This window comes from Gymnoscopelus braueri (assembly GCF_963280865.1).
Source record: "Gymnoscopelus braueri genome assembly, chromosome: 22".
NCBI lineage: Eukaryota > Metazoa > Chordata > Actinopteri > Myctophiformes > Myctophidae > Gymnoscopelus > Gymnoscopelus braueri.
The window spans coordinates 32,847,119-32,861,231 of NC_137624.1; the positions used below are offsets into that span (position 1 = coordinate 32,847,119).

At 42.4% G+C, this 14,113-nt stretch overlaps 1 protein-coding gene across 1 annotated transcript in view; it reads right to left on the minus strand.

Moving 5' to 3' along the window:
• The window catches only part of LOC308078599 (F-BAR domain only protein 2-like), an 89,971-nt gene that overhangs the window by 31,962 nt on the left and 43,896 nt on the right, over positions 1–14,113 (minus strand). Inside the window, 7 exon segments of the mRNA XM_080419834.1 lie at positions 3,221–3,400; positions 3,881–3,943; positions 4,297–4,353; positions 4,863–4,893; positions 5,158–5,230; positions 5,787–5,831; positions 12,983–13,079. Coding sequence (XP_080275960.1) covers positions 3,221–3,400; positions 3,881–3,943; positions 4,297–4,353; positions 4,863–4,893; positions 5,158–5,230; positions 5,787–5,831; positions 12,983–13,079 — 546 coding nt within the window.

Here is a 14,113-nt window from a genome sequence, read left to right on the forward strand (position 1 = left end):
CCAGCATAGCAGTGTGAGGCCAGAGTTTAGTCCCACAGGCGCTAAGCGGCAAATGGGTCCAATTACGGCTCTTCTCCGCCTCTCCGGCCCCCCTGGCCCACACACACAACATCCACACACTGCTGTTTCAATAAAACCCCCAAAAAAGGAGGAAAAAACGGAAAGAAAAAGACTGTGGAGGGGAACCAAACAGGAGGAGAACTGAACTGAAGACAGAGGGAAGAAGAAGATGAAGAAGGGGGGAAAAACTGAGAACTGGGGGGAAAAGAAAAAAAGAAAAGAAAATCTCCGTCAATAATTCACACCAGATGATGCAATGTTCGTCATCACCTTGACTGCATTTGCTTTTTCTTTCTTTCTTTCTTTCTTTCTGTCTCTTTCTTTCTTTCTTATTCTAGAACATTTAGCATTTATGTCATGGAGTAAAGACGTGTTGGCAAATATTTACAGTAGCTGATAATCACAGACAAAAAGATCAGAACGATGATCAATGTTTTTTCTTAAAAAAAAATATAATCCCCCCAAAATTAATTGTAGGAGAAAAATCTGAGGTTAATGTCTGTAAATAATGACAATTCTTCTCCTCCAGATGCCTATTACTGCACATAAATTAATCGTTGCTGTCGGGCAGAAACCTTGTATCTCCATATTTTTTCAACTTTTTTTGTTTTGCTTTGTTAGCTGTTTCATGAATGAATGCAGCATACAAGAATGTTGCACAGATGTCGTGAAAATATCGGATCTACATGCTCACAACACGTCGCGATGCAGCGCGTTGTGAGCTTGTAGATCAGCTACTTTCACTATTGTCAAAAGAAATGTAATTAATAATAAAAACGGTTTTGGACACCCGACAGAAACAAAATCAATTTAAGTCTTTAATTTTTCGTAAATGCAGGATTCCCGGCTGATTATTTTACTTTAAAACAAACAGTTGAATTCTGCCCATTTCTGGAGAAAAACAAGACATTTTTTGTCAAGTTTAATAGGAAACTAAAAACTCCATAGACTCCACAAATAAAAACAAATGACTTATGTCCAACGCAAGCGGCCAAATGGCACTAATAAAAGACAAGGAATAGAGTGAAACAAAACAAAAAAGGAAAATAAAACCTACTGGGGGGGAGAGAAAGAGAGAGAGAGAGAAAGAAGGCCAAGAGAGAGAAAGGGAGGGAGGGAGGGAGAGAGGAGGGGTAGAGAGAGAGACAGAGAGAGAGAGAGAGAGAGAGAGAGAGACACACAGAGAGAGACAGATAAGAGAGACAGAGATACAGACAGAGAGTGTGAGAGAGTGTGTGTGAGAGAGAGACAGAAAGAGAGAGAGAGAACGTGACAGAGAGAGCATTAGCAGCGTAAGGTTTCGTGACGTTATTTAACGTTTAGTAAGAGAGTGTGGTGGGCGAGCGGCAGGCAGGGCGGAACTCACTCAACCCACTTTGCTACGTTGAGCATGCCCTCTCACTCACTCACTCCACACACACACGCATAAATAAAATAAACAAATACAGACACACACACACACACTTACACGCGGCGGATGTCTGCAAACATGTAGTGATGGTTTTGTAAAATTTTAATGGCGAGTAGCTGCGACTGTAGAGCACAGATTGAGTGACTCAAGGCTGCTGAACAAGGAAATAAGTTGACTGGAGGAGGTTCGCTCATAAGGCATGAGGAAACGCCTTATGACCCGGCTAAGGCATGCTGCCTGCTGACTGTATCTGCATGCCAGTCAATGATGTGAATGCGCGCGCGCGTGTGTGTGTGTGTGTGTGTGTGTGTGTGTGGTTACTAACATTAAGCCCTATTTTATACTTAACCTACTTTTTCAAAAATTTAAATGATCAATTATCACAAGCTAACATGGGTTTCAGCACAGTAATAAATAAAAGCAAAAAATACATGAAGCTCGACATAAACAGAAACCTTGCAGAAAGTCTTTTTTGCACTTCTATCTATATTTTATTAATTGATATATTTATCTCTAAAATTTCAAACCATCCAATGTACATTAAATACAATTATTATTGCTATTATTTTTACATCAGCATCTCGTTAACTAACTTCATGTGATATCATTATTTTATAGAGCTTTTGGCTGCATGGAACTGGCTTTCCATGAATGAACAGTGGTGTTTGACATTCTGCTGTTGCCCCCTAGTGGTGGTAAGGCAGAACAAACATGTGGAAGTTGCAGAGCAACAGGTTCATGTCCACACACTGGGTCCAACTGGAGTGAAGGTTGGACCCAGTAAATCGACTGGTTTCCTGCTCCAAAAAAAAACCCAGATCTACAAGCTCACAACGTGTTGCGATGCGGTACGTGTTTATAGACAGATTATGAGACAAACGGCCCCTCGCAGTCAACACCACAATGTCTCTTGTGTTATAAGACATGTGGATGCATAGCAAGTGTTACCACTATTTCAACTGCCAAGAGGTCAGTACAGTGAGTGCACTTGCATATCGTATGTTGTCACCTATTATTTATCTCCATATTTTAACTTGTTTTCCCTTTTTATGTTTTGTTTCATACATTTATGCCCTACGTCATCATACTCCAATGGCACACAAAAGTAGCAAAAATATTCAAACTACAAGCTCAAACTTGCAGATCGACAATGTATTGCATTTTTTTGTATTTGAATCCGGAAAAGTAACAGTTCTGGACATATATGAGGTTTCCACCCCGACAGCAATGATATTATGCATCTCAACAGCATTTTTAAGCTTCCAATGCTGTTTTGCACTTGCTTGTCTGCATGCCTCTCTTTTAAGTCCTAGGTTGTATAGATAAACTGGAAGGATAAACAGGACTTTTGGGTAACTGTGTTATTGCCATGAATGACTAAGCCCTTTGACAAGAAATGCAAAGTTAATAACCTTATATTCACACAAAGGCTCCGGTTTAGGGGGCCCCCCTCCCTGAACTCTTGGGACCCTGGGCCTAGGTAGGCCTGTGTAGTAATCCCCCTCCCCCGGACGGATTGTGAGCTTGTATATCTGCTATTTTTGAACATTACGTGACTAAGTATACATGAGGCTTAGGGGAATTAAAAGTTTCCCTTTGAAGCAGAGATGTTTTTATAGTTGGTGTGAACTCTGCCATCCACTAGACTTAAAACGATTTTTAAAACTGTATTTTTATAGTTATAGTTAAAGTGCTCAGTGTGAACGGCCTTTAAAGGGATAAGGTCTAAAAGATGTATATAGGCCGTACCGTGGTGGCGAGAGGTGGAGACAGGATGATGTTTCCGATGGAGGCTTTGAGCTCGTCGATGGTGGCTCGGTTCTGGTGCGTGCCGTTGTTGGGCTGAACGGGCTTGATCTCCACGTGGAACTTCCGGGGCTCGTCCTCGTCCTCCGAGTCACTCGACGAATAGAAGGAATTCTCTTTGGCATGTGCAACACGTTGGTTAAGGAGCCATGACACTTAATGCCTTTACTAAAGCTAAAATAAAATCTCATTTGACCCCTTCAAATAGTGTTTTAATCTTAAAATAATGAATACCTGAAAATAGCAGATCTACAAGCTCACAACATGTCACGTGTGACGTGTTTTGAGCTTGTAGATTGGCTATTTTCAGTGCACTGAGAACTTTAATCCATGCATATATCTTCTAATGGTTCTTATGTTATGCAAACCTGGTGAATCCAAGTGCAGATGGCCAGGTGCTATAGACTAGTAGGTTCTCAAAACACTCAAACCTTTTCATGTCAAAGCCCCCCAAATTATTCTAATACAAACAGAGAGAAAAAATATATATATTGATGTCTTAGAGAGCTTAATAAAGTGGGATGAACCCCAAAGATAAATTATTAATAAGGAAATAAGGCGGGGGGAATTGTAAAAAATAGTCTAAAACCAATTGAAGAGGATATCATTATTTTCATTTGCTTCTGGTCTGATACAGAAGCCCTCCGCATCCACCTGGGGTACATTCTAGAAGAAAAAGATTAAAAAAACAGTCAAAATTGATTCATGTACAGTTTTCACTCTAATATCTATGCAATAGCCTATATTCTCTCAACATCGAAGAAGAAAAGGGAGGGGAAAAACACGGTTCAACAACTGAGTGCAAATTATTTCACATAACATTAACAGTTACTCAAACTTCACATGCAAGGCTAAACAAGTAAGTAAGTAAGTAAGTAAGTGTGTGTGTGTGTGTGTGTGTGTGTGTGTGTGTGTGTGTGTGTGTGTGTGTGTGTGTGTGTGTGTGTGTGTGTGTGTGTGTGTGTGTGTGTGTGTGTGTGTGTGTGTGTGTGTGTGTTTGTGCGTGCGTGCGTGCTTACAGCATTCTGGAAGTCGATGGCTCCATAGAAGCCTGGTGGAGCTCCATTGGCAGTGTTCTGTAGACACAACAACAGGGATGTGAATGAATATGCCAACAAAACATCCAAAACCACTTTTATTATTATTTAAAAAAAAGTGTTTTAAATAGTGAAAATAGCTGATCTACAACCAATCCTGCGTTGTGAGATCTGCAATTTCTTTGGTGCGACACTCTTGTATCTATTACTCTTGTGCAACTAGGGCATTAATTTACGAAAAGAATACCATAAAAAGTTGAAACATGGAGATAAGAGTAAGAGGTTTCCGCATGACAACAACGAAAAGCAAATTAATAGATATTATGTACATAATTAATAAATAATCATTAACTCTTTTGAACTGTTGATACAGTGTCTCAAAATTTGGAATTGTTTGACTTATTTATTTCGTTATTTATTTTCATTTCGCTGCTTGTTTTCATTTTACACATAAGATGACACAGAGGAACCGGGACTGTTCTGACTTAAAATATAATACAGTATAAATCGGGTATAAAACGTTTCTCTGAAAACAAAAGTATGCTTACACCAACAGCAGGGTCAACTTCAGTCGATTCTCTGGAGAGAAAAAAAACATAGCTTTTAATTAAATGTAGAAAATAACAGAACATGGGGAAATGATATGGTAAACTAAGACTGCCTATAACTAGACCGAAAACTACTCCTAAAATAAATAAAAAAATGTCTTCGTATGACTGTTTCTCGACAAAAATAATTTGCCAAAAAAAAAACAAAAAAAAAACATGGATTTCCACTTCTGTTTTCCAGCAAGCAACACAGTGGTACGACTAGGACTAAATGAACCCTAAGTTTTACACTCACGTAGAGTCTGTGTCCTTGGTGTCTTTTCTTCTGAGTGGGATGGCAAACGGTTTCCTCTTCCTGGGTTTGGCACCTTGCAACATACAACACAACAAGGTATAATCGTTGCTGTCGGGCAGAAACCATGTATTTGTATGTTTTTTTTATGAAAAAGTAGCAAAGATTGTCCATCTCCATGCTCACAACGCGTCGTGAAGCGATGCATTGTGAGCTTGTAGATCGGCTAGTTTCGCTGGTCTGCGGGTTCTATAAATATTGAACAAGCTTCTAGATCGGCTGAATGTTCGCCTATTTTCGCTGAATGTTCACCTATCATGACATGCTGGTGTTCATGTGGTTCGGGTCACCTGAAGAAGACCACTTGGTCGAAAACATTTTGCAAATTTTTTAAATTGCCCTGCACCACCAGCGACTGTTTGGATGTGGATAACAATCTTATTTGAATACGTTTAATTTTTAACCATGAATAAAAATTAAGATGAATGATCAGATTCATACCGTCTTAGGCTTAATAACGTGTAACCAGAGTGTCTATATTGTAAATGGATTATGTTCACGTTTGAATGTAATGCCATATTTTCATTTTCAGTTCATTTGTCTTTAGTTTTTTTTTTTTTTACAAAACTTACCTTCAGTGGCGATAGATGTGTTGCACTCCTCAAACTCAATGGGTCCTAAAAGAGACACACACAAAAATAATCCTTTATAGTTTGTTTGACCTGGAAAGGACCTACATGGCCTACTGCTGAGAATGCTGTGAATGTACATCACGCAATGATCACGCACACACACACGCAGCACACACATACATACACACACACACACACACACACACAGCACGCAGTCAGCCGTGTTCTATAGAAAGCATATACAAACATGGCTGGGTTTGGATCCCGCGGGGCAGACGGGTCAATTGTAGAGTCAACTGGTGAGCGCTCACCATCACCAAACTGATGTGACACCAAGAGAGGGGGGAAAAAAAACTCTACCATTCTACAGCATGCAGTCGTTCTCATAGACTCACTCTCAAATGACATGCACACAAACACACCTCCTGCCAAAAACATCAACTTAGACACATGAATTATCAGGCTCATAAAGCAATGAAAACTCTAGATGAGAGCATCAGATAGAGGCTCGCTGCTAACAACTAAATCTACACACACAGTATGTGCATACTCACTAAACCCTACTACAACAAGACATAAACATACTCACTAAACCCTACTACAATAAGACATAAACATACTCACTAAACCCTACTACAATAAGACATAAACAAGACAACATTTAAATGGTGTTTAACCCATTAAGACCTGGAACTGTGTCATTTTTAGATTATTTTACACTTTGGGCTATTCAAAAATAGCAGATCTACAAGCTCATAGCGCGGCACCGAGTGCCGCGCTACGAGCTTGTAGATCTGCTATTTTTGAAAAATCGTGAAAATGTGTGCAAATCTTTGAATTTATATATTTTTAAAGCGAACATTTTAAACTCAAATCTTTGCTTCTGGGGGGTCCCTGGAACAAAATATTTTGATGGGGGTCTGCGGCCAAATACATATAATTTTGGGGGTCCTTGACATGAAAAAGTTTGAGCACCACTGATATAGAAACATACGTTTTTCAGAATTCTGTTGAGATTTAGGAGACATGTAGAATCGGCTTCAGGTCTCAATGGGTTAAAGTACAAATTCTTTCACAAGCTCAGACGTTGTCCCAGAACAGCCAATGAGATAGCACGCACGCACGCGCGCACGCACGCACGCACGCACGCACGCACGCACGCACGCACGCACGCACGCACGCACGCACGCACGCACGCACGCACGCACGCACGCACGCACGCACACGCTCAACTTAGCCCTAACTTGACAAGACATGATCGAACCAGTGAGCTGGTCCTCATTCAGTCAAACTGGAGTGATCATGACAGTTATTGCAATTAACGGTTTCACCACTTAAACCCTATATACTTCACTGGCCGGGGTCCCCCAGGGGTCTAAACTTGGCCCTCTTCCTTTCCCCCCCCCCCTTATGCACCATATCTCTTCGCCTATTATGACATGCCCAGAAAATGGACGCTTAGGGTTCAAGTGGTTAAACTCAAAACAAAACAAAACAAAAAGGTCAAACACGCGCCAAGTCAAGTACCACAAAGACAAAACTATCCGCTTATTCTTTTAGAGACAATTAGATGAATATGAACAGAACCTGTACCAAAACAACAACAGCTTAATTTACTGCTCATCAATAATACATATTTTGCTCTGAGCCATTGCACTTGGAGTGTCACGCTCACAGTGCGTCACCACAAACATTTATGGAAGCTTTAAAAGATGATGGATAGAACACACACAAACTCACACACATGGGCTCACGCACACACACACGAGCAGTGTCGTGCACTGATGAACACACACACACTAAAAGCTACAGACACACACACACACACACCGGCAGTCACGCACACAGACACACACACACTACAAACTGTGGTAAAGCCAAAGGCAAGAAAACATGAACGCGAATGCCAATTAGGGCTGCAATATCAATTATTTTGTTAGCAATTATTCTATCATCACATCGTGACACATTGTGAGCTTGTAGGCCGTCTATTTTCACTATTTTGTTTTTAAACAAAACTTCAAAATGTCCCCCCAAAACTGTTACTATCATGCCACAATCACTTGTACATGTGTGTGCATGTGTCTTTACACAGTCAAATCCTTGCCGTTAATTTACAGTAACTCCCAATACTGTACAAATGGCACCAAATGGACCTGTAAGGTCCAAGTGATTTAATATACAGTTTCAGAGTAATATCTCTGAAAGTGATGCATGTTCCATGCTGTGTCTATTGCAGTGATTCACAAAGTGGGGTCCGGGGACCCCCAGTGAAGGGGTTACAGGGGGTCCCCAGTAATGTTAGTTACTATAGCATCAAGCTCACTTTAACCCTACACACATCGGCTATTTAAAAAAAAAATCATGAAAAAAGTTTGAAGAATTATGAACATTTTTGAAACATTTTAACAACAAAAATCTTGTATTTGGATCAGTGGCACAAAATCTTTTTCAGATGGGGTTCTGTGGCCAAATATATATCAATTTGGGGGTCCTTAACGTGACAAAGATTGAGAACCACTGGTCTATTGAATGCCACACATACAGCTGTTTTATTTCAAATTCTTACACTGTGAAGCCATTGATGGAGCGATTGTGCAGTTGTGTGACCTTGCAGAAAGCCAACACTGACATGGGAGAAAAGATCTGTCCCAAGAAGAAGCACCCCCCCCTTTTTAGAGCGTTCGCCTTTGTGTTTATCTTCTTAAAAGCTAACGCATGGCCGCCAGGACACGCAGACTGTGTTTACAAGCAGACGAGAGAGACATCAAGAGAGAGAGGGAGAGAGAGAGAGAGATGGGGGTAGGGGCCCGTGGCGATATTTCCGATGCACCAACATGCCTTGACCTGAAAAAACAAAGCTAATGATATTTTACTCCAACGTATACAGTAGCCGCGGTCAAAAGCAAGCGGCGGTCTCCCCAGAGGATGCCCACTCACAAGCAGAATTGACGCATTGTTCCGTCATCGTATGCCATGCCGGGGTCTGAAGCGCAGGCAAGCGGCGAGTCACGAGAGGCACGCATCACGCCAAGTGAAGTGGATATAAAAAAAAACCACACCGACGATGAGCGAGCTACTCTACTGTGCAATATCAGGGGCTCTTCTCCACCAGTGAATACACACACTACTGACACGAATGCTGTTTGTGTGTGTGTGTGTGAGCGTTTCGCTCCAATCAAAACAAAGGCAAAAGGCTCATTCAAGAACTTTCTCCCACGAGAGTGAGGTGGTGTGTGTGAGAGAGACACACGCACACACACACACAAAGCAGGTACTTAATGATGCACACCAGGTACGTTTAGAGAAGAAGAATAAATAAACATTACCATAATCATTCGAGTCTGACTTCAGCCTTTTCATTTGTTGCGTCAGCTGATGATGTTACTAAACAAAAGCTAGACCCTTCAGAAAAACACGGGCAAAAATCCTTATTTATTCGGGCTAAAATCCTTGATCTTGCGATGAAATGTGCGCAGCTTTTATGTGATTTTATGCGGCGAAATATGCGAAAAGTTGTGAAATATGTGAAAAGTTGCAAAACATGTGAAAAATGCAATTATTATGTGATGCGATGCGCCCCTTTTTTAAATATGCATAATCGCATATTATGCGCATAATCGTGTTTTTCTGGAGGGTCTAAAAAGTCTTCCAAAAAAAAGGGGGGGGGGATCCGGCACGGAGGCAAGTTACTGGAAAATTATACAACCCATCTGTAGATTTCTGCAAGATCTGACGATTTCTGAGACATGAGTTACTTTGCCCAGGCTCTGAGATGTCTTAACAAGAGCTGTTGCGGCGCTGAAATAAACCCCAGACAGAGAAGAGAGCCCCGCGTGCCTGAAGGCATGATATCCCAAACGTTGGATCTAAGCAAAACATCCAAAGCTAACCACCTACAATAATACGTCTAAACACCAGACACGCCAATCTTACCTAAATGTGGGCCGACATTACAGGGGACTGTTTAGGAACGTCTGGTAAACAGACGGACGACTCTGTTTACACAGGAAGAGATGGCTTTCTTTTCATTCTAGTAACTCTCTGTGAGGAGGGAAGCATGCGGCCACGCATGAGTGGAGGATTGGTTTTTTAAATTGCATATGCTTCACATGGCTGCTGCGAGGGGAGGGGAGGGGAGGGGACAGGGGTGGAAGGGTTTGCGTGTCTGGCCCTTCGCCAGTTGACAGCTCAGCTGGATATCAGTGAACACTGCCCACCTCCCCCCTCCCCCCAGACCCCCCTGCCTCGCAGCGTGTCACTTTGGAATTGTTTCCGCATAGAAAGTTTATTCAACCTCTCTCTCCTCTCCCCCATCTCTCTCTCTCTCTTACCCCCTGTCTCCGTCTCTCCTCTCCCCCCTCTCTCCGTCTCCCTCTCCTCTCCGTCTCTCTCTGTCTCTCTCTCCTCTCCCCCCTCTCTCTCTCTCTTACCCCATCTCTCTCCTCTCCCCCCTCTGTCTCTCTCTCCTCTCCCCCCTCTATCTCTCTTACCCCATCTCTCTCCTCTCCCCCTCTCTGTCTCTCTCTCCTCTCCCCTCTCTTTCCTTCTCACTCTCTTACCCCTTCTCTCTCTCTCTGTCTCTCTCCTCTCCCCCTTCTCTGTCTCTCTCACCTCTCCCCCCTCTATCTCTCTTACCCCATCTCTCTCCTCTCCGTCTCTCTCTCCTCTCCCCTCTCTTTCCTTCTCACTCTCTTACCCCTTCTCTCTCTCTCTCTCTCTCTCTGTCTCTCTCCTCTCCCCATCTCTTATATCTCTCTGTCTCTCTCTCTTGCCATCCCCCCCCCTCTCTCTCTTATCCGTCTCTCTCCTCTCCCCCCCACCTATCTTTCTCTCCTCCCCCCACCCCTCTCTTTCTCTCTCTCACTCTCCATTCTGCTGTGTCATCAGGGGACTGCCAGGTTATTTTTCTGACAGGACTGAGACTGCTGTGTGATCCCTAATGAACAGCTTGATACCAAGTGGAATTCTCAAACCGTTTCTAAGCCTTTAAATGTGTTGTCCCAACAAACGGAGCCCACCGCTTGCCGGACGGACGGGGGGGGTCAGCGCTTTGTGTGCACACTAACACAGCGGAGGTGGAACATGAGGTAATACCGCACGAGTGTCATCCACATACAACCTGAAAGATTATTTTACAGTGCTTCTCAAACTTTTTCAAGTCAAGGACCCCCAAATTGATATGTATTTGGCCACGGACCCCCCATTTGAAAATAGTTTGTGCCAGAGACTCCCCTGAAGTCTAAATTATAAAAAATTGTCTTAACATTTTCGATATTTTTGAATGGACATTTTTTTAAATGGATAAAGTGGTTAAAATGATTGTGACACTATATTAACTATTTTTGCTAGGGACCCCCTGGAACCCCCCCCCAAGGACCCCTGGGGGTCCCCAGACCCCATTTTGAGAACCAATGTCTTTAGGGGTTTAACAGTTAATCAAACATGATCGATTATTAAAAGTAATCAATAATTGAGAATTTAATAAAAATAGTTGATTCATCAATGAATCGCTATTTTGGGGCATGTCACTGAGAGAGAGAGAGAGAGAGAGAGAGAGAGAGAGAGAGAGAGAGAGAGAGAGAGAGAGAGAGAGAGAGAGAGAGAGAGAGAGAGAGAGAGAATGTGAGAATGAAAGAGAGAGGGAAAGAAAGTGAGTGAATGAGTGAGACAGGGGTGGAGGAGGAGGAGGGATAGAAGTGGAAGTAGTCTTAAGTAGGCTTTAGTGTTTTCTCTTGATTACTGTGGCATGGCAAAGTTTACACAAGAGTTCTAGTTGAGCCCTGACAGTGTGAACAGGTGGAGCAGGGTGGAGCAGGGTGGAGCAGGGTCGTGGCATTACAGTGACCCCTGAGGGCAGAGGGTGGAGCAGGCTATAGAAACAGTCCACACTCACAACAAGGTGAATCTTCTTTGAATTTTTGACAAACGGGCGCGTTTCAGCAACTCAGGCCTTCATCAGCGTTTGGCAAAATGCTGATGAAATACTCTGTGAAATACTGTCCCCTAGTACAGGGGTCTTCAACGTTTTCAGGCCAAGGAACCCCTAGCTGAGAGAGAGATGAAGCAGGGACCCCCTACTCTATTTTGTATAAAATTGTGTTTCAGATTCAAGTTTTTTTTTTTTACTTAGTCTGTTCTTTTTTCCCTCTACACCTATACCTCTTAGCCAAAAATAGCCGATCTACAAGCTCTCAACGCCTCGCGCTGCGAGGCGTTGAGAGCTTGTAGATCTGCTATTTTTGGCTAATGTTCCCCTCGGAAAAGGAATTCTATGGTTCAAGTGGTTAATGTAAAAAACTAAATACTACCACACAAAGATTTGGCGGACCCCCTATAGTAGGCCTGAGGACCCCCTAGGGGTCCCGGACCCCCTGTTGAAGACCCCTGCCCTAGTATTTGGATAATAGGGTGGAGCAGGGTCATGGCAGCACAGCGACCCTGTGAGCAGAGTGGAGCAGGGCAGCGCGGCCAGGCCTCTAAACCACCGAAACCCCATCATGGTTGACCCGGGTCCCTCAGGGCTCCATACTAGTGTATTTTCTGTTTTCTGTTATTGTGGGGAAAAGCTTTCGCTGGAAATAGCCGATCGAACAAGCTCGTCGGATCGGCTATTTTCCTGCGAAAGATTTCCCCCACAATACGGATGCTGTGGTTTAAGTGGTTAAGCTAAGGTTTATACTTAGTTGTGTGCCGGATGTCATGCTCAGTATGTATCAGATCTACAAACTCACCAACGCGTCACATTCGTGACGCGTTGGTGAGCTTGTATATCTGCTATTTACGGCATGCAACATCTGCGTGCAACTATGTATAAATCAGGCCTCTCACATGTCACATGCTGCCTGGCTGGAATGGAATGGAATGGAATGCCAAGCCTGCCTACCTTTACAACACATTACTGGGATTGACTGTGATGGACCCCCCTCCCTTTCTCTCTAATTGCCCCTCTCTATTAACCCTGCCTCAGACACACTCTAAAGCAGAGGTTCTCGACCTTTTTCTTTCATTTCAAGGACCCCCAGTTTGAGGCCACGGACCCTCATTTGATTTAAAAAATAAATAAAACATGTTTAGGACCCCATCATTATCATCATGTTTATTTAACTCCGCGAGTGTAAAGATTGAACCAAATGGACCCATAATCCAACAACATGCACACGTATGTACAGTACGATCATGATCAGACAGCTCACCTGGTCTCTCCTTCCCGGTTCCTTTGCTCTCTGCCAGCTTCTGGATCAAGCTCTCCACCGACGTGTTCTCCATGTTCCTCACAAACTCAGTGTGGACCTACAACAGTCGACAGAACAAAAAGCACATTCATTTCATCAACTTGTTTCTTTACAAAACCAAAAAACAACAACAACAAACAAACAAAAGAATCGGTCTCAACAGAAGCCAAATTGAAACCATTGCCTGATCGTTCATTGGGTGTCCAAGTGTTTTAGTGTGCTTAAGGGATGTCGTTAACCAATTAATGGTTAGTGAGTTTCTTTGGTTGAAATAAGTGTTAAATAGCTCTATATTCTGATAGTACTCATTGCTATAGAGTGTTTGAGTTCTCTAGCCTGATTGGATAAAATTGGTATCTCGACCTGAAAGTGCATTTTCAGTTTAATAAAGAGCTGGTGAGACATGGAGCCTTCTGTTACTGAACAGTCAGGGTGCAGATTAAACAAGTGGAATTGGAAGTGATGACACAAAGAAATGAGCAGCAGACAAAATGACAACTGGAACACTATAAAAATGAAGCTGATAAATGGGTACCCTCTCCTGATTGGCTGAAATTCACCTATAACTGAAAATGTATTTTCTGTTTATTGAAGAGCTGGAGAGACAAGGAAACCCCTGTGACTGAACAAACACTATAGCAATGATTACTAGATTACTAGAATATAGTGCCTTAACCTTTTAACAAAAAACCTTTTGTTTTAACCTACATTTAACCACTTCAACCCCTAAATATTTCATTTACCGGGCTCCCCCCGGGCTCTACCCTTTTCTCCCCTCTACCCATCGCCAATGTTCACCTATTTTCACTAAAGGTTTGGGATACTGTGTGCTTAAGCCCCGTTTCATAAATCAAATTATTTGGACCTCAGGATCCTGCTTCCAGTGTTGGATGAAGTACTCTGATTGTTTTGTACTTGTAAAAGTATCAATAACACAATATAAATAATACAAGTTACAAGTAAAAGGCTATATTAAAAAAAAGAAAGAGTTAACCACGTTCACTTTTTCAACTGTTCTTGCTACTTTTATGTGACACTGTAATCCAATGAAGTATGGCATTACTTTATGGAGAAAAACATAAAACATTGAAG